We start from the raw sequence: 21,888 nt of genomic DNA on the forward strand, positions 1-21,888 counted from the left end.
GAAGCAGCAGTCCGAGCGTGTTCATTGCGATTGATATCACCCGGCGGGTATTAACCAGGGCGGCCGCCGGAATTAGAACCGCGCACCTCTGCAGCTGCTGGGCCCAAGTGATCCGCGATTTCTCTATCTCTGCCGCTGTCGTTCATGATCAGGGTCTCGGTGTGACGAGTGCACTACGCTCAGGAGGCGCGTGTCAACTCGTAATCGCATTCATCCGCGACCTTTTGGCGAGCCATCGAACAATAGCCGGCGGTCACAGATGCGCTTCTGCAGCCGTCTGGAACGCTCTTCCTTCCGACTTTGGGAAGACACTAGAGCAGTGGTTCTTAACCTGGGTTCGATCGAACCCCAGGGGTTCGGTGAGTCGATCTCAGGGGTTCGGCAGAGCCCCCGCCACGGAGGTCCGGACACACTTGAATTATTGTGTAAATTTGTGATGACACACACGGCCCGCTTGGCCATCACTGGCTGCAGATGATCATGCTACACTGCTTGGCCAATCAGCGCTGCGGGGAATTTAGTGCATACTCAGTAGTCAACGTGTGACTGTTGTCGTACGTCGTGTGATTTCTTTAATATTTTATCCATACTGACTATGTCGGGCAAAAGAAGAAAGTGGTCGGACGAATATGTACAACATGGATTCTCATGTATCACGGAACGTGATGGGAGTGAGCGTCCTATCTGCATGATTTGCAACGTCAAGTTGAGCAACTCTAGTCTTGCACCGGCAAAACTAAAGGAACACTTCTTGAAGCTGCATGGAGACGGGGAATACAAGAACACAACACTTGCTGAATACAGGGTGAAGAGAGCCAGATTCGATGAAAGGGCCACTCTGCCTGCTCTTGGATTTGTACCTGTTAACAAACCGATCCTGACAGCATCGTACGAAGTTGCTTACCTGATCGCAAAGCAGGGCAAGCCACACACCATTGGTGAAACACTTGTGAAACCAGCTGCATTAAAGATGGCGAATCTGATACTCGGAACAGCGGCCGAAGGTAAATTATCCCAAATTCCCCTTTCAAATGACACCGTCAGTGACAGAATAGAAGACATGAGTAAAGACATCTTGGCTCAAGTAGTCGCGGATCTGATTTCAAGCCCGGCAAAATTCAGCCTTCAACTCGACGAAACCACAGACGTTTCTGATCTAAGCCAGCTTGCTGTTTTTGTACGCTATGTGAAAGACGACATGATAAAAGAAGAGTTTTTATTTTGTAAGCCTCTTACAACAACAACGAAGGCAGCCGATGTGAAGAAGCTTGTGGATGACTTCTTCAGAGACAACAATCTTTCATGGGATATGGTTTCTGCAGTTTGTACGGACGGAGCTCCAGTCATGCTGGGAAGAAAGTCTGGTTTTGGTGCGCTAGTAAAGGCCGATGCACCACACATCATTGTGACGCATTGTATTCTGCACAGGCATGCGTTGGCAACAAAAACCTTACCTCCAAAAATGACAGAAGTATTAAAAACTGTGGTGGAATGTGTGAACTATGTGCGAAAAAGTTCTCTGAGGCACCGCATCTTCAGTGAGCTGTGTAAAGAAATGGGCTCTGAATTTGAGGTACTTCTGCTCCATTCTAATATTCGGTGGTTATCCCGGGGACAGGTGCTGAATCGTGTTTTTGCCATGCGTGTGGAATTAGCCCTGTTTTTGCAAGAGCACCAACACTGCCATGCAGATTGCTTCAAAAATCCTGAGTTCATTCTCATTTTAGCGTACATGGCTGATATATTCGCAGCTCTCAATCATCTCAATCAGCAGATGCAGGGTGGTGGAGTCAATATCATGGAAGCGGAAGAACACCTGAAGGCTTTTCAAAAAAAGCTACCGTTATGGAAACGACGAACAGAGAACAATAACTTCGCAAACTTCCCGCTTCTGGACGACTGTGCAAGTAAGATCGAAGATGTGTCTGGAATCGGAGATATTTCTGTATCCACGGAACTGAAGCAAACAATTGCCACGCACTTAGATGAGCTTGCAAAGTCTCTCGACGGATATTTCCCTACAAGAGAGTCATATCCAGCATGGGTGAGACAGCCGTTCACGTTTGCTGTTGAAACAGCAGATGTCAATGATGAATTCCTCGACGAAATCATTGAAATTCAGCAGAGCCAGGTTCAACAGCAACTCTTCAGAACAACAACGCTCTCAACGTTTTGGTGTCGACAAATGAACAAGTATCCAGTTATTGCTAAGAAAGCCCTGGATTTTTTTATACCATTTGTTACAACATATCTTTGTGAGCAATCCTTTTCGAGGATGCTGGACATAAAAATGAAGAAAAGGAACAGACTTTGCTGTGAAAATGACATGAGAGTGGCACTTGCCAAGGTGAAGCCACGCATATCTGAACTGATCTCTCAAAGGCAACAGCAGAAGTCACATTGATTTCCAGGTATGTAATTTGTTGTGAGTTTATGCATTGTGTTGGTTTTATTCTTTGAACAAGGTAATGTTCATGCACGGCTCATTTTGTGTACCAGTAAAAAACATATCTATGTCTTGAATTTGAAAAAAATCACATTTTATTTTTCACTAAAGAGGGGTTCGGTGAATGCGCATATGAAACTGGTGGGGTTCGGTACCTCCAACAAGGTTAAGAACCACTGCACTAGAGCTATAGGCACGTTTAAATAATCTAGGATTGAAAACTCATTTCTTTAGGACTTATTTTTTTGTGTTTAGTTTGCTGTTCTTCCCCCGCACCTCCGATTAGCGCGGTTGGCTACGTACGGTGCCGAAAGAAGTCCAGCATGTATGTATATATGTATGTATGTCGAACGTACAACCAATGCTTTGCCCACCGCTGTACCACAATTAGTCTGCAGAATGGGTAACTCTTGGCGACAATGCCACGGAGCAACCCAATGTAGTAGGGCCCTCCTGAAAGGACAATACAAGTCTTGAGACTCAGTGGAGGCTTTCCTGGGTAAATACACGTGCATTCACTGTTGTATTCGTTTTGGATGTCGGGTGGTGTGAAGGTATGTATGACACAAATTTTGTCAAAACTTAAAAATCACTCATGAGTCATGCACGTTAATGTTATGAGCACAAGGACCACACGACTGTGATATTAAATGTATATTTTATTTATAAATTGCAATGTATACTCTTGTGGTTAAACGCATCGCATACAACAGACTATGTACAACGTATGATAATTTACATCGTTTTGTGAATCCACTGCTGGATGAAGGCCTCTCCATCAACACTCAGCTCACCAGTACCAAACTCACCACTCGGCTCACCAGGACTAAACTCACCACTCAGCTCACCAGGACTAAACTCACCACTCAGCTCACCAGTAGTAAACTCACTACTCAGCTCACTAGTACTAAACTCATCACTCAGCTCACTAGTACGAAACTCATCACTCAGCTCACCAGGACTAAACTCACCACTCAGCTCACCAGTACTAAACTCACCAATCAGCTCACCAGGATTAAACTCACCACTCAGATCACCAGTACTAAACTCACTACTCAGCTCACCAGTACTAAACTCACCACTCAGCTCACCAGTACTAAACTCACCACTCAGTTCACCAGTACTAAACTCACCACTCAGCTCACCAGAACTAAACTCACCACTCAGCTCACCAGTACTAAACTCACCACTCAGCTCACTAGTACTAAACTCACCAATCAGCTCACCAGGATTAAACTCACCACTCAGCTCACCAGAACTAAACTCATCACTCAGCTCACCAGGACAAAAATCACCACTCAGTTCACCAGTACTAAACTCACTGCTCAGCTCACCAGTACTAAACTCACCACTCAGCTCACCAGTACTAAACACACCACTCAGCTCACCAGGACTAAACTCACCACTCAGATCACCAGGACTAAACTCACCACTCAGCTCACTAGTACTAGACTCACCACTTAGCTCACCAGTATTAAGTTCGCTACTCAGCTAACCACTAGTAAACTCACCACTAAGCTCACCAGAATTAAACTCATCACTCAGCTCACTGGCACCAATACAAAACTCACCGCTCAGCTCACCAGCAACAGTACTAGACTTACCACTCAGCTCACCAATATTAAACTCACCTCTCAGCTCACCAATACTAAACTTACCTCTCAGCTCACCAATACTAAACTCACCTCTCAGCTCACCAACACCACCAATATGAAACTCACCACTCAGCTCCCCAGCACCAATACTATACTCACCACTCAGCTCACCAGCACCAATACTAAACTCACCACTCAGCTCACCAATACTAAACTCAACACTCAGCTCACCAACACCACCAATACTAAACTCACCACTCAGCTCCCCAGCACCAATACTAAACTCACCACTCAGCTCACCAGCACCAATACTAAACTCACCACTCAGCTTACCAGTACTAAACTCACTACTCAGCTCACTAGTACTAAATTCATCACTCAGCTCACGAACACCACCCATCCGAACATCACCACACAGCTCGCCAACACAAAATGTTCACGCGTAGAGTTTTCAGGCAAAAATTGGCACCCACAATGCTTAAGAGATTAAGAAAAAACACACACACACACACAAGCGGAAATTTGACGAGGCTCTGGCGATGCCCTTGTGTATGTGCGTTATTATTGCGAGATAACACGATCCCAGCTAGAGGGCATGAACCTCATCTTCCCTATTGGCGAATTATTCATTATTTTAGTACGATTCCTGCTGGGGTTTTTTTTGTACGCTTATGGTTAATTCACACGTGGTTCTCGAGTGAACGTTTTTAACATTGCGGATGTAGAGTTCAAATGCGATTCACGCATCTGTCCGCGTTTGTGTTGAACTTCCCTTTGCGCCGCGCGTAGCCAACCTCGCTCATCGGAGGTGAATTACACTCGATTCCTACACAGAGATCCTAAGCACTTCCAGACACCCATTGATTTAGATAGACCAGGGGTCGGGCAAACCTGCGGCTCTTTAAAGACTACTTCGTGACGATATAACCATGCGTTACGGCTCTTGAAATATTTCGGATATTTATTTTTTCCAGCGAATTCGAAGAAAAAAATCGCTCTTCTTGTTATTTCGGTTTGCCAACCCCTGACACATAGACCCATGGACTCGCATAGAGACCCATAGACTTGTAACAGAGACACGTGGAGTCACATGGAGACCCATCCTTGACAATACACAGCGGCGTGTATTAGACACAGAGGGAAGGAAGGCCGGTGGCGTCTTTGGAAGGTTCATCGCAGGGCACTGATCTTCAATCAGTGCCTTGGAAGGTTCATTGCAGTCGCCACCGCAGTCGCGGCGAGAAGATGTATCCTCGACGTGGTGTGCCGGGTGCTGAAATGCTCTCCGGGGCCGCTGGTAAAGTGTGGAGTAGGCGACAACGCAGCGAGTAGCCACCAGGGTCAAGGCACCCCCCTGGCCACCCCCAGGCTCGTTGCGCTGCTGTTAGCACGCTGTGTGTACAGCCGTGGCGAGAAGGGAATGGTGGACGCGGTGTGCCGGGCTGCCGGTCACACCAGGGAGAACTTCCCGACCTTGCGGCTCCTGCGGTAGAGGAAGAAGAGGGCCGAGCCCCCCGCGGCTGAGAGGCCCGCCAGGGCGGAGCCCACGGCGACGGGCGACGACGTGGATGGTGAGGAGGAGGAGGAGGAGGTGAAGGAGGAGGAGGAGGAGAGTGACGGTTCTGGCTCCGAGGTTTTCTTCGTCAGATCCGCTAGACTCGGCTTGAGCGGCAGCTGTCTAATTCGCTTGGGTCCAGCGCTGGGTGATGATGGTGGTGGTGGAAGATGTGGTGGTGGTGGTGGAGATTCTGATGATGGTTGCGACCTCAATGAGGATGTGGGTGACAGAAATGAAGGTGATGATGATGATGGGGGCATTGCAGATGATGGTGACGATGATGGTGGTAGTGATGTTATTGGTGATGATGTTGTTGTTGTTGGTGATGATGGTGTTGATGATGGTGTCGGTGATGGTGTTGTTGGTGATGGTGTTGTTGGCGATGGTGTTGTTGGTGATGGTGTTGTTGTTGGTGATGGTGTTGTTGGTGATGATGGTGTTGTTGGTGATGATGTTGTTGTTGGTGATGGTGTTGTTGGTGATTGTGTTGTTGTTGTTGTTGGTGATGGTGTTGTTGGTGATGGTGTTGTTGGTGATGGTGTTGTTGGTGATGGTGTTGTTGGTGATGGTGATGTTATTGTTGGTGATGGTATTGTTGGTGATGATGGTGTTGTTGGTGATGATGTTGTTGTTGGTGATGGTGTTGTTGGTGATGGTGTTGTTGGCGATGATGTTGATGATGGTGTTGGTGATGGCGTTGTTGGCGATGATGTGGATGATGTTGTTGGTGATGATGTTGTTGTTGGTGATGGTGTTGTTGGTGATGATGTTGATGATGTTGTTGGTGATGATGTTTTGGTTGGTGATGGTGTTGTTGGCGATGATGTTGATGATGTTGTTGGTGATGATGTTGTTGTTGGTGATGGTGATGGTGTTGTTGGCGATGATGTTGATGATGTTGTTGGTGATGATGTTTTGGTTGGTGATGGTGTTGTTGGCGATGATGTTGATGATGTTGTTGGTGATGGTGTTGTTGGCGATGAGGTTGATAATGTTGTTGGTGATGATGGTGACGATGTTGTTGGTGATGACGGCGGTGCTGTATACGAATTGTTTGCGAGCCCCTCTCCCTGGAACAGGCATTTAAATGCCCCCACCGTCTCCATGCAGCGGGACTCCTCTGGGCATGCGCCTGGCACACACGTGTCTGTGGGGGGGGGGGGGGGCACGGGAGTGGGGGGCACACAGAGAGAGGGAGGGGGGCACGCAGGGAGGTTAATTGGCAGGAATACATTCGACTACTTTCTCAGAATCATCATCTTCGTCATGTTCATCAATACCGCCATCGTCATCACTACAACCACAATCTGTGGACATCGTCATCATCGTCGTCACACTCATAAACACGAACCACCACCACCACCATCATCACCAACACCGCCACCAGCCATGATAACAATCACCACCACGATCATCATCAACGACCACAAAAACAACATTAACGATGACCCCAACGAAATCAACGTCACTGCCTCCCCCCCTCCCCCCAACCCCCATCGATCCATCAACATCCATCAACGTTTATCCATCAGCATCGACACCCATCCACATTTATCCATCGAAACCACTGCTCACGTGACCGCCACGGGGCGGATGACGCGGCACCTGGCGGTAACCCGCTCATCGCCCGCCGTTGCCAAGGCTGGCGGTTGGTACGCGGCCGGCCGCCCTGGTTAATACCGAGGTTTTTGCGGTGTATTGTATCATCGTCGTTATCACCATCACCACTATCATCATCGTCGTTATCAGCGTCACCGCTATCATCATCATCGTCGTTATCATCGTCACCGCTATCGTCATCGTCGTTATCATCGTCACCGCTATCATCGTCATCATCCTCATCGTCGTTATCACCGTCATAGCTATCATCATCACCGCCGCCGCCGCCGCGCGTGTCCCTCACCTTGAGCGCAGACGCCGAGCTTCGCCATGTTGCAGTTGGCGTCGTTGAGGGGGGCCCTCGGTCCGCGGGGGGCACTCTTGCCCAGGGCCACGTCGGCGCACGCCTGCTGCCCGCCCATATTGTTGGGCTCCCCGGGGCCCCACTGGGCCACCCCCTGGCCGAGGGGCGCCCCGCCGGACGATATCCACTGCCAGCCGGACGAGACCTTGCGGAGGCCCAGCCAGTAGTTGAACTTGCGCGGCGGGTAGAGGGCGTTGAGGTGGTTCAGCTCCTCAACGCTGCGCAGCACCAGCAGCTCTGCGGGAAGGAGAGGGGGGCGGGAACGGCGGCCACGGGGTTTACCGTGTTGATGGTCGCGGTGGATGGAGGGTTTGTTGAGATAAGGCCGTGGTGGTTGGTCATGGGGATTGTTGGGTAGCGGAGCGGCGGGGCAGCGCTCGCGCTGCGGACCCCCCCAGCTCGATTGCCGCTCGCGGCCAACACCGGTGACGATTATCTGAACCGGTCCTGAGCCTCCCCTAGGTCGACTCGGCCTCCAATGAGTACCTGGTGCGATGTGCAAACATCGCCACTTGGGAGACAAAGGCTGCCGGGCGTGGTGTTAGACAAACACCCCCTTGTGTGTCGTGCCGGCTAACAGCACTTTGCCCCAACAGTCTGTTAAGGCTACACGGGGGATCTTTGGTCATGATTGTGGCGGTGGCGCTGGTGACAGTGATGATGGTGGTGGTGGCCGTAGTTGTTGGTGGTCATGATGGTGGTGGTGGTGGTAGTGAAGATGATGGAGGTGATGCTGATGGTGACAATGGTGGTGGTGCTTTTGGTAGCTGTGGTTTGCATATTATTGTGATGGTGATGATGGTTATTGAGAAGGTTGGTGATGGTGGTGATGATGATGTTGTTGAGAAGGTTGGTGATGGTGGTGATGATGAAGACGCTGCACCACGTGGCAACTCATTCAACTCCACTCGACATTTTTACATGTAGACCATACTCGGCCCTGCCATGCTAACGTGTAATGTTCACTCACTAAACCCACATCTCATGAATCCATGTGTTTCTTAATTTGTATATATATCTCGTTTTAAATGTATCGATTGGTATGACCTCCGGTAACCTTTGGCCATGACCTTAACAGTGACGTACCGGTGTGTTGCTTCTTGCAGTAGTTCATCGCCGCCAGCCACGACAATCCCTTTGGGGTTTGGTGGAAGGAGCGCGCGGTCACGTGGTGCCACGATCCCAGCACGTGCACAACTGTGACAAAGACAAAGGTCCCCCGTATAGGGTTTTAAGCGACCGTTTGAGCAAGTGCTGTAAGCGAGTGGCACCTATGAAGGCCGGCACGGCACACGAGCGGGTGGGTGGTCAGCACCACGCCCGGCCGCCTTTACTGTGACAAGCACACACATACACAGAGCACGTGGCCAGCAGCATCGTCATCATCAGTATCAGCAGCAAAATCATCAACAGCATCACCATCGTCATCTCCACAACTGCCAGCACCATCATCGACAGCACCGATGTCATCGTCATCATTATCGATGGCATCACAATTGTCATCTTTAGCGGTAAAGTAATCGTTATCATCATCACAGTATCATTAGCAGTAGCATTATCATCATCATCATCACACCCAGCACTCAGCACCCTGCACCCAGTACCATCTACTCAGTACTCAGCAGAACTCAAAAATCAGCACCCTGCACTCTCCACTCAGCACCCAGCACCATGTACTCAGCACTCAGCAAAACTCAACAATCAGCACCCTGCACTCTCCACTCAGCACCCAGCACCCAGCACCATATACTCAGCACTCAGCAGAACTCAACAATCAGCACCCTGCACTCTCCACTCAGCACCCTGCACCATGTACTCAGCACTCAGCAGAACTCAACAATCAGCACCCTGCACTCTCCACTCAGCACCCTGCACCATGTACTCAGCACTCAGCAGAACTCAACAATCAGCACCCTGCACTCTCCACTTAGCACCCTGCACGCACCAGCGCTTACCGGTCATCACCAACAGAGCCGTAGCAGGAATGGCCATAGCGCCGTTGTCAGCCACACACGACGCGTATCGCTAACTGATAACACAGAGTACACACAGGGTACACTCGCAGTACACACACCGAGTACACTCACAGAGTACAAGCACAACCTCGGGCTATCGTTAGGTACAGTCCGGAGAGACTGCGCGCTTCTACAGGCGCTCCAACGATTCTTTATACACCTTATCAAACCCTCCCTCCCTCCCACCTCCACTCCTCCGCCTCTCCCTCCTCCTCCCTCTCCTCACCCCTTCCTTGAGATTCCACGAACACTCTTGGCCAATGGCAGGAGCCTCGCTCCCCTGGCCCAGGCTCAATCCATGCTGGGAATTTACACGTGGAGTTTCCCAGAAGTCCAGGACCAAATTCCCCACATAGTAGTTGGTCGTGGTGCTGCTGCGTTGCCATCACTGCAAAAGCATAATTAATACAATAATAAATATATAATAGGCGACGTTTCGGGCAATTAACCTTATTCATAGGGCAGCTAACTGCCCTATGAAGAAGGGCCATTGCCCGAAACGTCGCCTGTTACATAATTGTCACGTGATGGTACCTAAGCACGTGGGTGGAATGGACTGCTCGGTGGAGGTCAGGGAGCGGTGGTGCAGTGGTCAGCACACTACGATGCAGTGCACAGGCGCGCGGGCACGCATTGGAAGTTCACCTCTCTGCTACGAAGAAGGGCTATTGCCCGAATCGTTGTCTGTTAGATATATTAGGTATACCCAAGTCTGCTTTGAAAAGCGAAACTCTTTAAAGTGGCCTTCCCTCTATAGTTTTCTTCGTTTCCCCTGGTTCTGTTTTTGTTCCCCGATTTTCATGCGTTACGCATTGGGATCCGAGGATGGAATGCGCATTCTACTCATTCGAATAATTATCATATGCGGATTTATTTCTTGTAAGGCTACAGTGCTATTGACGATTGTGTTGAGTTAGTTAACACGGGTACCGTATTGAGTAGTTCTGATCAACCCTGTTTCACTCGAGTGCGGATTTATTTCTTGTAAGGCCACAGTGCTATTGACGATTGTGTTGAGTTAGTTAACACGGGTACCGTATTGAGTAGTTCTGATCAACCCTGTTTCACTCGAGTGCGGATTTATTTCTTGTAAGGCCACAGTGCTATTGACGATTGTGTTGAGTTAGTTAACACGGGTACCGTATTGAGTAGTTCTGATCAACCCTGTTTCACTCGAGTGCTTTTTTTTGTGCAACCTCTACAGTGCAAGGATGCTGACGCAGTGGCGATGTAACGGGCAGCAGCAGCAGCAGTGGCAGTGGCAGCAGCAGCGGCAGCAGCAGCAACAGCAGCGACAGCACCTTCCACCCACACAGGACGACGGTTCGACTCCCATCTCCTGGCGCGGCAGTTAAATCAATGGGGGGGGGGGGGGGGGCGAGTTTATCAAAAAACAAAACCCCGATGGGAACGCCGCTTGCGATGGGTGGTGGGGTAAAGCGTGGGTCAGACCACCAACTTTCAACTCGTCAACGCGGGAGAGTCGGACAGACCGGAGGAAAAAAGCGTGCGCTATTTTGAAAGTAATCCATATTTAGCTGCTCGCCGCGAGCTCTAAATGTCCCTGATGGTGGCATTGTCCTCGTGCTGTTCGCCTTTTGGCGTTGTTCTCTGGTCTGACGCTGGTGGTGAAAGACGAGGCCCTAAAGAAGAAGGCTGCTGCTGTTTCTGGTGTAGCCCAATCAGTCTCAAAGACAATGCATCATCATATTGTTTATCAGAGCACGTGTTTGTTTGCGTCTTCACCACAAGTACCATGTATAGTTCATGCAGTAAATTGATTCCTTGCGAAAAGGTACCTTATTTGACGTTCGAACATCTTAACACAAACTCCTGTTTTATTTGCCAGAAAGGGTGAAACCTATTATTATTTTTCCATAATCCATATTTTTCCACTAAATTTTTTCCTTAAAAAAAGTACGTTTTTATATTATGATTTACTACTTTTTTGTATGTCGCTCGTCTGCTACTGTTGTATTATTACTTAATTTCGCTGTGACTTGTTGCGTATGTCGGAGAAGCGGCGGTGGTGTTCTTTGTTCATGAAACCCGATCTAAGAGCTTCGTTGGCTCACAGAGAAATTCAAAATCAACTGAACTGAAATGCCCCCCTCGAGAGTTCGCCGCAGTGGAAGGCCCCCTCCTGCTCGCCTGGGGCGGGAGCGAGGGAAATTGCAGGGACCGCGCCTTTACCTCGCAGTTAGCGCAGTGTCTGCTGCCGACGGCGTCGAGTTGAGATATTGCCATCGATGGATTGCGAAAGAGATTTTCATCCAGCTCGTGGTTCGATCATCGCCGAGGATGATGTAACCACGGCGCACGCATGCAAATCGATAATGCGAGTATGATCCACCACGCGTGGTGATCGACTGTTTGCAATGAACTCTGAAAATGTAACGTAATTTGGCTGCTATTAATTTCCACGTGAGCCACTTCGTTGACCAATCAATTGTGATAGCCAGGTCGGTTCTGCAATTCTTTTAGTATACCTCAGCGGGGTTTACCTGTTTAGTTTAATGATCCGTGCATCGTTGTGGCATGACTCGGCTATTATTAGCACGGTTGGCCACGTACGGTGCGAAAGAAGTTCAACGTGAACACATGATGAACCAGGCTGGCCTGAGTTCGATTCCCCAGCAACGGCTAACGTCAGTGGCGAGTGATCTCAGAACCGGCCGCGAGTCCTTGCCCTGCCTCCCATCCTCCCCCACTCTTCACAAATTCGCAAAAACGTCCAGAGCGGGGAAGTATGATCCGACAAATGACGATGACACTAAATGCCATCGTGTTGGGAGGAGAGGCCATCATCCAGCAGTGGATTGGCAAGGGGCCAAGTTTTTAATTCGTAACACAACGTGTTGATTATTGTGCCCAATGTTGTGCACATCATATAAAGCCTCACGGATCATGCAGCGGAGCGAACTGCTGATGAGACGTTGAATGTCGAAACCGGTCCATGCTGTAAAGAAAAATAATTATCGATTTGTTTATCTGAAGCACGGTCCACGATCGAGGCATTCATTGTATCGAACCACCGCGTAGACGCAAGGTTGCACCGTCAGCATCACCACCACCGTCAGCCGTGGATGGGTGGTAACACGTCCAGTAAAAATTCATGGACTGCAAAATAAGTTAAAGGTGCCAAGGACCGGTTGCGTCATTTCAACGAAATGAGAAAATAATCAAAATTACCACGCGAAGGGGGTTTTCTGAACAAAATCTCTACCACTCACACGAGAGGGGCACGGGAGGGTCACGGGGCGACGGGGGGGGGGGGGCACGGGAGGGGCACTGGGGGGGGGGCACGGTACCCCCACCCCTGTAGGGGATAGGGGAAGGGTTACCGCGTAGGGGATGGCGGAGGGGAGGGTTAGGGGTACCGTGTAAGGGGTTAGGGCTGGGGACTGGCTCAGGAAATAAGCCACTGTCTTAAAAGTCACTTCCACTCGAAGGTCCCCGCCCTGCTTCTCGAAATCCACTCCGCACACCCCTCCCCCTTCCTGCAGGAGCTCGCGCCAGCCGAAGAGTGCGCGTGTGTGTGTGGTGTGTATGTGTGTGGTGTGTGTGTGTGGTGTGTATGTGGTGTGTGTGGTGTGTATATGTGTGGTGTGTGTGTGGTGTGTGTGTGGGGTGTATGTGTGTGGTGTGTATATGTGTGGTGTGTGTGTGGTGTGTGTGTGGTGTGTATGTGTGTGGTGTGTATGTGTGTGGTGTGTGTGTGTGGTGTGTGTGTGGTGTGTGTGGTGTGTGTGGTGTGTGTGTGTGGTGTGTGTGGTGTGTATGTGTGTGGTGTGTATGTGTGTGTGTGGTGTGTGGTGTGTATATGTGTGGTGTGTATGTGTGGTGTGTATGTGTGTGGTGTGTGTGTGGTGTGTGTGTGGTGTGTATGTGTGGTGTGTGGTGTGTGTGTGGTTTGTATATGTGTGGTGTGTGTGTGGTGTGTATCTGTGTGGTGTGTATGTGTGTGGTGTGTGTGGTGTGTGTGTGGTGTGTGGTGTGTGTGTGGTGTGTATGTGTGTGGTGTGTGTGGTGTGTGTATGTGTGTGGTGTGTATGTGTGTGGTGTGTGTATGGTGTGTGTGTGGTGTGTGTGGTGTGTGTGGTGTGTGTGTGTGGTGTGTGTGTGGTGTGTGTGGTGTGTGTATGTGTGTACAGTGAGGGAAAAAAGTATTTGATCCCCTGCTGATTTTGTACGTTTGCCCACTGACAAATAAATGATCAATCTTTAATTTTAATGGCAGGTTTATTGTGAGAGACAGAATAACAACAAAAAAATCCAGAAAAACGCATGTCAAAAATGTTGTAAATTGATTTGCATTTTAATGAGGGAAATAAGTATTTTACCCCCTCTCAATCAGAAAGATTTCTGGCTCCCAGGTGTCTTTTATACAGGTAACGAGTTGAGATTAGGAGCACACTCTTAAAGGGAGTGCTCCTAATCTCAGCTTGTTACCTGTATAAAAGACACCTGTCCACAGAAGCAATCAATCAATCAGATTCCAAACTCTCCACCATGGCCAAGACCAAAGAACTATCCAAGGATGTCAGGGACAAGATTGTAGACCTACACAAGGCTGGAATGGGCTACAAGACCATTGCCAAGCAGCTTGGTGAGAAGGTGACAACAGTTGGTGCGATTATTCGCAAATGGAAGAAACACAAAAGAACTGTAAATCTCCCTCGGCCTGGGGCTCCATGCAAGATCTCACCTCGTGGAGTTGCAATGATCATGAGAACGGTGAGGAGTCAGCCCAGAACTACACGGGAGGATCTTGTCAATGATCTCAAGGCAGCTGGGACCATAGTCACCAAGGAAACAATTGGTAACACACTACGCCGTGAATGACTGAAATCCTGCAGCGCCCGCAAGGTCCCCCTGCTCAAGAAACCACATATACATGCCCGTCTGAAGTTTGCCAGTGAACATCTGAATGATTCAGAGGACAACTGGGTGAAAGTGTTGTGGTCAGATGAGACCAAAATGGAGCTCTTTGGCATCAACTCAACTCGCCGTGTTTGGAGGAGGAGGAATGCTGCCTATGACCCCAAGAACACTATCCCCACCGTCAAACATGGAGGTGGAAACATTATGCTTTGGGGGTGTTTTTCTGCTAAGGGGACAGGACAACTTCACCGCATCAAAGGGACGATGGACGGGGCCATGTACCGTCAAATCTTGGGTGAGAACCTCCTTCCCTCAGCCAGGGCATTGAAAATGGGTCGTGGATGGGTATTCCAGCATGACAATGACACAAAACACACGGCCAAGGCAACAAAGGAAATCGTTCGAGAAGAAGCACATTAAGGTCCTGGAGTGGCCTAGCCAGTCTCCAGACCTTAATCCCATAGAAAATCTGTGGAGGGAGCTGAAGGTTCGAGTTGCCAAACGTCAGCCTCGAAACCTTAATGACTTGGAGAAGATCTGCAAAAAGGAGTGGGACAAAATCCCTCCTGAGATGTGTGCAAACCTGGTGGCCAACTACAAGAAACGTCTGACCTCTGTGATTGCCAACAAGGGTTTTGCCACCAAGTACTAAGTCATGTTTTGCAGAGGGGTCAAATACTTATTTCCCTCATTAAAATGCAAATCAATTTATAACATTTTTGACATGCGTTTTTCTGGATTTTGTTGTTGTTATTCTGTCTCTCACTCTTCAAATAAACCTACCATTAAAATTATAGACTGATCATTTCTTTGTCAGTGGCAAACGTACAAAATCAGCAGGGGATAAAATACTTTTTTCCCTCACTGTATGTATGTGTGTGGTATGTGTGTGGTGTGTATGTGTGTGGTGTGTGTGGTGTGTGGTACGTGTGTGGTGTCTGTGGTGTGTGTGTGTGGTGTGGCGTGTGTGGTGTGTGTGTGTGGTGTGTGTGTGATGTGTGTGTGGTGTGTGTGGTGTGTGTGTGGTGTGTGTGGTGTGTGGTGTGTGTGTGGTGTGTGTGGTGTGTGTATATGTGTGTATGTATGTATGGTGTGTGTGTATGTGTGTATGTATGTGGGTGGTGTGTGTGGTGTGTGTGTGTATGTGTGTGGTGTATGTGGTGTGTGTGTGGTGTGTGTGTGGTGTGTGTGGTTAGTGTGTGTGGTGTGTATGTGGTGAGTGTGTGTGGTGTGTGTGGTGTGTGTGTGGCGTGTGTGTGGTGTGTGTGTATGTGTGTGGTGTATGTGGTGTGTGTGTGGTGTGTATGTGGTGAGTGTGTGTGGTGTGTGTGGTGTTTGTGGTGTGTGTGGTGTGTGTGTGGTGTGTGTGGTGTGTGTGTGGTGTGTGTGTGTGGTGTGTGTGGTGTGTGTGTATGTGTATGTATGTGTGGTGTGTGTGTATGTGTGTATGTATGTGTGTGGTGTGTGTGGTGTGTGTGTGTGTATGTGTGTATGTGTGTGGTGTATGTGGTGTGTGTGTGATGTGTGTGTGGTGAGTGTGTGTGGTGTGTGTGTGGTGAGTGTGTGTGTGGTGTGTGGTGTGTGTGGTGTGTGTGGTGAGTGTGTGTGGTGTGTGTGTGGTGAGTGTGTGTGGTGAGTGTGTGTGTGGTGTGTGTATGTGTGTATGTATGTGTGTGGTGTGTGTTGTGTGTGTGTCGTGTGTATGTGTGTGGTGTGTGTGGTGTGTGTGTGGTGAGTGTGTGTGGTGTGTTTGTGGTGTGTGTGTGGTGAGTGTGTGTGGTGTGTGAGTGGTGTGTGTGGTGTGTGTGTGTGGTGTGTGTGGTGTGTGTGTGGTGTGTGTGGTGTTGTGTGTATGTGTGTATGTATGTGTGGTGTGTGTGTGTGTATGTATGTGTGTGGTGTGTGTGTGTATGTGTGTGGTGTATGTGGTGTGTGTGTGGTGTGTGTGGTGTGTGTGGTTTGTGTGTGTGGTGTGTATGTGGTGAGTGTGTGTGGTGTGTGTGGTGTGTGTGTGGTGAGTGTGTGTGGTGTGTGTGTGGTGTGTGTGTGTATGTGTGTGGTGTATGTGGTGTGTGTGGTGTGTGTGGTGTGTGTGGTTAGTGTGTGTGGTGTGTATGTGGTGAGTGTGTGGTGTGTGTGGTGTATGTGGTGTATGTGGTGTGTGTGTGTGGTGTGTGTGTGGGTGTGTGTGGTGTGTGTGTGGTGTGTGTGTGTGGTGTGTGTGTATGTGTGTATGTATATGTGGTGTGTGTGTATGTGTGCATGTATGTGTGGTGTATGTGTGGTGTGTGTGTGTATGTGTATGGTGTATGTGGTGTGTGTGTGGTGTGTGTGGTTAGTGTGTGTGGTGTGTATGTGGTGAGTGTGTGTGGTGTGTGTGTGGTGAGTGTGTGTGGTGTGTGAGTGGTGTGTGTGTGGTGAGTGTGTGGTGAGTGTGTGCGGTGTGTGAGTGGTGTGTGTGGTGTGTGTGTGTGGTGTGTGAGTGGTGTGTGTGGTGAGTGTGTGGTGAGTGTGTGTGGTGTGTGTGTGGTGTGTGTGGTGAGTGTGTGTGGTGTGTGTGTGGTGAGTGTGTGTGGTGTGTGAGCGGTGTGTGTGGTGAGTGTGTGTGGTGTGTGTGTGGTGAGTGTGTGTGGTGAGTGTGTGGTGAGTGTGTGGTGTGTACGTGTGTGTGTGTGTGCGGGGCAGCGGCAGTGTAGCGGTTAGCGCGCTGCGCTACGAACCCGGCGACCCGGGTTTGATTCCCGCTCACGGCCAACACCAGTGACGATTATCTGAGCCGGTCCTGGGGCTCCCCTAGGTCGACTCAACCTCAAATGAGTACCTGGTGCTGTGCGTAAAAACATCGCCACTGGGGAGACAAAGGCGTCCGGCAGTGATGCTGGCCACCCACTCACCCCCTCGTGTGCCATGCCGGCCTTCATAGGTGCTACTCCGCTAACAGCACTTGCCCCAAAAGTACGCAAAGCCTATGCGGGGGATCTTTGTCTTTGTGCGCGTGCGCGGGTGGCTGGCTGGTTGGGGGTGCCGCTGCCACCGCCGCTGCTCTCGATTGACGCTACGTCGACGCAGCGTCGCCTTGACTGCTGGGAAACTCGCAGGGCCCTGCGCGCCGCCGCCGCCGCCGCGTCTACGGCACTTGCTTCTCCACTAAATGTTCACGGGCGGGGGACGGGGGTGGAACTTTGGCCGACAAGATATCGTGAGTGTGAGTGAGAACCGCCGCACCGTTAATGACAGCAGCACGACGATGATGACGACGACGATGGGGGGGGGCGGGGGGGTGTTGTCACGTGCTGCGTGTTGTCGTTGGGCCGCAGGACAGCGGCCGCGCTGAAGGCCACCAGGGGCCCCGCCAGTGGCCCGCGGCGTCCTTGCAGTGAAGGACGCCGCGCCACGGTTATCGGAGCGATGAGCTGAACCATTGCGGGAACTCTACACCCACGCCGACGTGAACCCGGACTAGACGCAGCCTGACGTTCTTCAGTTGGCCGAGCTGGATTAGGCATAACCCGGACACGATCCCGATGTGGACAATTCCAAAACGCTACAGAACTGTGGGAAGTATAACGTGGACTCGGTGCCCGATTCGCAGATACGAGAGAGGATGAGGCATCGTCACCATCGCCGCTACTCCCCAATCATCCGGCTCAGCCAAGTGGTCTCCATCAACATCGGTCGTCCAAAGAAGATAGAGATCTCTTGATTCACACTGGGAACCATAGACTCACATAGAGACCCTTAGACTCGTAAATAGATGCATACATTTACACGGAGACCCATAGACTCACATTGAGACCCTTAATACTCGTAAATAGATTTATACATTTGCACGGAGATCCTTAGACTCACATATACACCCATACACTCACATAGAGACCCATAGACTCACATGGATACCCTTATACTCATAACGAGATCGATAGATTCACATTGACGTCCATAGACTCTCATAGAGACCAATAGACGCACATAGAAAACCTTAGATTCACACAGCGAATTCGAAAGAAGTTCAACACGCCGTGCATCATCTCAGCGGATCGTCGGTTCGTTTCAATCTCCCTGCGCGGCACTTAAAGCAAGAGTCGGTGTCTTTAACAAATCCCCCATCCCCCCCACCCCTCGAGGCTACCCATCATCCAAGATCGCCGATCAGCAGATCGAGTGTTCTGGAGGGGTAAAGCGTGAGTACTCACATCACATGACGAGACGTCTGGGTCACTGTAGAAGAGTAGGCCGAACAGCCACGGTGGCTAGGAGATGCTAACTACCTCGCCTGGTATACAGGAGGTCGTGGGTTCGATCCCCACCCCGACGACGCCTGCTGCTGCTGTATATTTGGAGTTTGCGTGTGTCTCTCCCTGTGGTCGCGGGGATTTTTCCTCGGGTGTTTCTCCTCCACATTTACAAGCACGCGTTCAAAGTATGTGGCTGCAATACATTTCCACGTGACAAGCCACTTCGTTGAGCTATCATTTGTGGGCAGGTCGCTTCTGACAAAGAGCTACATCGCTCAGTGGGCCCTACCTGGTAAAATAAAAACAGTTTTTAGTGTATACCGTTTCTTGATGTGGGAGTGGGGGGGGGTCTCTGTAACCGCTCCGTAAGCCGTGGCGAGTGCAAGGAATTGCAGGGCTGCGCCTTTACTCGCCAAACACGGCTATAAATTTCTCCCTCCGCTTCCTCCAAGTTCGGTTTCACTCCAATTCCGCGTAAGTATCGCTGGGTAGCTTCCTCTGCTCGGAACTTTATCTTTCATTCGCAACACAATGAACATGAGCACTTGAAATCAAGGGTCACTCGGCCGCCCACTCACCTCCGCGCTCACCCCGACTGAGTCACACACACCCACCCACTCGACTCACACACACCCACCCACTCGCCCCGACTCACACACACCCACCCACTCGACTCACACACACCCACCCCCTCGCCCCGACTCACACACACACCCACGTGCCCCGACTCACACACACCCACCCACTCGACTCACACACACCCACCCCCTCGCCCCGACTCACACACACACCCACGTGCCCCGACTCACACACACACCCACTCGCCTCGACTCACACACACCCACCCCCTCGCCCCGACTCACACACACACCCACCCACTCACCCCGACTCACACACACCCACCCACTCGACTCACACACACCCACCCACTCGCCCCGACTCACACACACCCACCCACTCGCCCCGACTCACACACACCCACCCACTTGCCCCGACTCACACACACACCCACGTGCCCCGACTCACACACACCCATCCACTCACCCCGACTCACACACACCCACCCACTCGCCCCGACTCACACACACCCACCCACTCACCCCGACTCACACACACCCACCCACTCGCCCCGACTCACACACACCCACCCACTTGCCCCGACTCACACACACACCCACGTGCCCCGACTCACACACACCCATCCACTCACCCCGACTCACACACACCCACCCTGCTCGCACACCCAGGATACCGCGGGTTTACTGACCGAAACGACTGGCAGATGCACCCCGTGTCCTGCCCACTGTAGCACCTCGCTACGTTTTAATCGCCCGGTGCTTCGCGCGTTGTTGTGAGCGTCGCTCCTCTGCTCTCCGATGTTTGCTGGAAGGCGGCTACCTCCAACTGCCCGGAAGCGTCCTTCACGAGCGTCCTCCTACTCAAGAAGGCCGATCTTGACACCGCTGGTGTCAATCTTCTGCAAGTCCACTTATTTAGCCCATCTCATCTCTACCCCGTTCAGCGCCCGTTGAGCCCCCTCTGTCCGACCAAACAGAAGCTGCTTGGGCATGCGGGGCTACACGACCCAGCCAACGTAGCCTCGCCTGCCGGAGCAGCGCACTGATGGGACTGTGTCCAGACCTTTAAAGGATTCTGTGGGCTCCTGGTTAAATCCAGGATGGAACGAAGGCAGGCCAACCTGAATGTTTCAAATCGGCGCAGATGTTCATTTAGAGGCCTTCACGTTTTGCAAGCATAGATAAGGGAGGGCAGGCGACTGTGGCCACCGAAGCTTCGGCATAGACACACACGAACAGACAACTAAATACAAAGATTCCCCGTATAGACCTTAACAGACTGTTGGGTGAGGCAAGTGCTGTTAGCGAGCACCTATAAAGGCCGGCACGGCACACGATGGGGTGAGTGGCCAGCACCACGCCCGGCCGCCTTTGTCTCCCCAGCGGCGATGTTTACTACACCGCACCAGGTACAAATTCTACGCTGAAGTCGACCTAGAGGAGGCGCAGGACCGGTTCAGATAATCCTCACTGCTGTTGGCCGTGAGTGGGTGGGGAGAATCGAAATCCGGACGCCGGGTTCAGAGCGCAGCGCGCCAGCCGTGACGCTACCGCTCCCCCCCACACACATCAACACACAGCCACACGAAAATAAACAACACACACACTAAGATATAAATACAACGACTCTCTGATTCCCCACCCCCCGCACCCGTCCGTGGGGGGAGGGGCGGCGGCGCTCTGGAAATTTGCTCGGAAAGCACCGGGCAGTCCCCTTCACCCCTAAACCACCCCAGCCCATCACTTTCCCACTGTGACGAACCCGCCGCCGCCGCCGATGTTTTTAGAATGTCGGGAAAGAGGTGTTGACAGGAGGACTGGCCGCACAGAATCAGCAGGGGAGGGTACGCAGAGGCCAGGGGCTACCGCAACACTTTCATCCGTAGCACGGTCCGAACGATGGCTAGGAGATGGGGGAGGCTGGCAGATGTCATCGCGGCCCAAGCCATTCTGGATGTGCTCGATTGTTCTGTAAGAGCGCACGGTTTTAATCGCTTCATCTATACACGCCGTGATCTTATGATATCGCGTTGATTTATTGATTCGTTGCTCGTTCGCTGTCGCGATTTTTGTCCGCTGGCCGAACCAGCCTTGACAAAAGAGGCGAAGCTTCGACGGTGACGGGGTGGGGGTGTTTCCGATCAGCTACGAAGCTCTTTTTTTCCCCACGTGCGCAGATGTACAAACCGCAGGGCGGCAGGTCTCAGTCACCGCGTGGTTGCGTTTGCCGTCCCATTGCCGGTTGAAATGTACAAAGGCGCAACCCTGCTATTGCTCGCTCACTTCGCTGTTGGCGAAAGGTGTGCGGCGGGTGCCGGGTGGTGGGTGGGCGGGTGGGGGAGCACCACTCGCCTGGCCTCTGGGGGGTAGGAGCCACGGTGGCGCTGGAGAATGAAGGGTTCGTCGCAGCGACGTCCGCATGCAAGCGACTCAGTTGCGCACAGCCAACGTTGCATGCAACTGATCGATCACGCGTGGAGCCGGCTTTTCTCACTGATTAATCGACCCAGCTCTTAATGTATAGGGCGCCACGGTGGCTATGAGATGTTTACTACCTCGCCTGGTGTACAGGACGTCGTGGGTTAGAACTCGGACGACGCCTGCTGCTGCTGTA

At 51.2% G+C, this 21,888-nt stretch overlaps 1 protein-coding gene across 1 annotated transcript; it reads right to left on the bottom strand.

The window, feature by feature from the left end:
• Nucleotides 1-3,087: 3,087 nt before the first annotated feature.
• On the bottom strand, nt 3,088-9,714 carry LOC142930997 (uncharacterized). The gene is made up of 4 exons (XM_076074213.1): nt 9,518-9,714; nt 8,649-8,759; nt 7,503-7,799; nt 3,088-6,746 (listed from the first exon to the last, which is right to left on the bottom strand). Exon 4 carries the CDS (start codon nt 6,680-6,682, stop codon nt 5,720-5,722), a length of 963 nt encoding a protein of 320 aa, XP_075930328.1. The 5' UTR covers nt 6,683-6,746; nt 7,503-7,799; nt 8,649-8,759; nt 9,518-9,714; the 3' UTR covers nt 3,088-5,719.
• Between the last annotated feature and the right edge of the window lie 12,174 nt (nt 9,715-21,888).

This window comes from Petromyzon marinus, chromosome 46 (genome assembly GCF_048934315.1).
Source record: "Petromyzon marinus isolate PM22_M1 ecotype Great Lakes invasive population chromosome 46, UKy_Petmar_22M1.pri1.0, whole genome shotgun sequence".
Classification (NCBI taxonomy): domain Eukaryota; kingdom Metazoa; phylum Chordata; class Hyperoartia; order Petromyzontiformes; family Petromyzontidae; genus Petromyzon; species Petromyzon marinus.